Source organism: Solanum tuberosum, unplaced genomic scaffold (genome assembly GCF_000226075.1).
Source record: "Solanum tuberosum cultivar DM 1-3 516 R44 unplaced genomic scaffold, SolTub_3.0 scf00243, whole genome shotgun sequence".
Taxonomy (NCBI): Eukaryota; Viridiplantae; Streptophyta; class Magnoliopsida; order Solanales; family Solanaceae; genus Solanum; species Solanum tuberosum.
This window is the reverse complement of record NW_006239166.1, coordinates 13,875-16,464: the sequence shown is the minus strand read 5'-3', so window position 1 is coordinate 16,464 and position 2,590 is coordinate 13,875. Positions and strand designations below refer to the sequence as shown.

Below are 2,590 nucleotides of genomic sequence, written 5' to 3'. Positions count from 1 at the left end.
ATGAATTCAGATGCACTAAAGTATGATAACTTTATACAGGTATATATCCCATAATGTTATGACTTCATTCTTCATTTTAATATTTTCCTATCTATCAATTGATCTCTTTCTCTGTTTTTCCATTGTACGGATAACATTATGAATATGTAGGTCCTATTAGACGAACTAAAAGACTGGGAAAGGGAATTTGAAAGTGGCAAGCAACGTAAATATAATAATAACATGTGCTGGCTTTATTTCTTGAAAGGATTTAAGATCCTCGAATCAACTACAAGACAACTCAGCTTGGAGTTCCAATGGTAATTGCCTCATAATACACATAAGATATTTTGTTTATTTTTGTTAACGTTTATAATATACAAATTTATTTTCCACTTTAGTACATCCCTATATCGACATTCAACAGGGAGGAGAGACATACATTCTTGTTCTTGTTATTAACATTAATTGGCAAATTACATAGGATGAAAGGAAAGAAAGCCAAGGAGCAGAGAGAAGCAACGAAGGAGCTCGAGCATAACATTCACATGGTCAAAGCTCCTTCTGTGCTCGACAAAGAGCCATCACTTATGCTGCCTACCAAGGTCAAGGTTTCACAAAAGAAGTACTCAGAGGAAAATCTCATGGAGGAATGAACATTTTGCTTCCCATATTCTATATTCACAAACAAAAAACACTAAATCAGTTCATGCTTATTTTTGTGCGGTATGTATAACGTTTTGATTACATTAAATTGCTAAGCTTTCCCTTACTTCAGAATAGTAATGGTTTGGCAACTTAGTCGTGTGAGTATTGAAATACTCATATTATATTGATCAAATAGTAGAAACTTTTGAACTTCCAATATGTGTATTTTGATGAGGAACCAAAGTATTTCACAAGGTTCCTAGTTTGTCTTGACTGTGGAATTATAATTGTGTTAGGGCCTTGTTTTGATCAACAACTCTGTTGTTTTCTGGTGGTTTAGTTTCTATCACTTGTAATATAGATCTGTCTCTGCTTGTTACCTCCATCACGAACATCTTACTCTAAAGGGGCGCTAGCGCTTGACTAATAAGATATCAAAGGGGCCTGACAACATGTAATAGGCTGCTACTCTAGGTTTTCGCCGCTTCATTCAAAAATCAATAAACCATAGAGTAGGTATTAGGTGATGTTCGATCTAACTTGGACTATTTCATGGAATACTCATTACCTTCCTAGCTAGCTTTGGATTCATAGACATCACTAGCTTTTCCATCACTAGGTTCGGCTTTATCGTTATCACACAAAAATCATGGTTCCTTTCGAGACTTGGTAGCTTCGGATTCATAGCCATTGGTAGCTTCAGATTCATCGTCATCACTAGTTTCAGATTGTCACGCCCCGAGCCTACACCCTGGGCGGGACCGGCACTCGGAGACCATCGCTGGCCCCAAGCGAACCCTTGGCCTGGCTTTCTTAACTCAGCGGAAACCTAACTCAATAGAATAACTCAATGCCATGCAAAGACATAAACAACTTAACTGATGAAATCTGGCCCAAAAGGGCAACTCGAGTCTCAAAATAGAATATTTACATATATACATAGATGAGAGACTCAATACTAACTAACTGACTGTCTGTGAAGCCTCTACAATACTGAGATGGATGTTGGGACAGACCCCGCAACATCCTAATAGAACAAAACTAAGAGAACAAAACAACTGAGTCCTCCGGAAAGCAATGAGGCTCACCACTGACTCTGGAGTGCTCAACTGAATCAACGGCGTGCTGGATTCTGATCCTGGGTACCTGCGTCTGCATCATAATAATATGTCACGCCCCGAGCCTACACCCTGGACGTGGCGGACACTCGAAGACCATTGCTGGTCCCCAAGCGAACCCTCATCCTGGCTGACTCCAAACGGAAGACTAACTTAAGCATACAAGAGCTTAAAACTGAATAAGAGTTTATAAACTTAACTTTACAAATCTTTAACTCAAAAGAAAACTCTGTATAATAGAATATATATACAACTCGCCATAAAAGGCAACTTTAGTCTTCAAAACATTTAACAAAATAAATGAAAAGACTTCTGGAACTCTACTGTCTATCTATGAAGCCTCTAACTGATAAAGATGGAAGCCGGGACAAGACCCACGACCTCCTAACAACTGATACAACTGAAAGGTAAATGAAATCCTCTGAAAGCAAGAAGGCTTGTCATAGCTAACTGGAACTCCCGGATGTATCAACGAATCTCCTGTTGATGATCCTGAATACCTGTGTCTGCATCATAAGAGATGCAGGCCAAATGGCTCAGTACGTGGAATGTACGAGTATGTAAGCTGGAAAGCTAAACAACATAGGCTAGAAGAAAATTGGAATAAACTGAATAACTTACCTCTTTTCAAACTTTCTCAACTCAAGGAATACTCAAAACTACTCAAACTTACTCAACTCAGAAGATAGATACTGAACTCAGAGACAGATACTCAACTTAAAGATAAATACTCAACTCAGAGATAGATACTCAATTCAGAGATAGATACTCAACTCAAAGATAGATACTCAACTCTAGATACCCGCATCTTGAATAACTGAACTCAATATAAAGCAATAAGACAC

The 2,590-nt window shown here is 38.3% G+C and overlaps 1 protein-coding gene across 1 annotated transcript; it reads left to right on the top strand.

The window, feature by feature from the left end:
- LOC107062559 (uncharacterized) lies at positions 1-635 on the top strand. Its single transcript, XM_015313315.1, has 3 exons — positions 1-39; positions 151-299; positions 464-635. Exons 1-3 carry the CDS (start codon positions 1-3, stop codon positions 633-635), a joined length of 360 nt encoding a protein of 119 aa, XP_015168801.1.
- Positions 636-2,590: the final 1,955 nt, after the last annotated feature.

Coding starts and splice junctions, on each gene's coding strand:
- LOC107062559 (XM_015313315.1), top strand. CDS start 1: ATGAATTCAGATGCACTAAAGTATGATAACTTTATACAG. Junction 40..150: donor AGTATGATAACTTTATACAG/GTATATATCCCA, acceptor ATGAATATGTAG/GTCCTATTAGACGAACTAAA. Junction 300..463: donor CTCAGCTTGGAGTTCCAATG/GTAATTGCCTCA, acceptor CAAATTACATAG/GATGAAAGGAAAGAAAGCCA.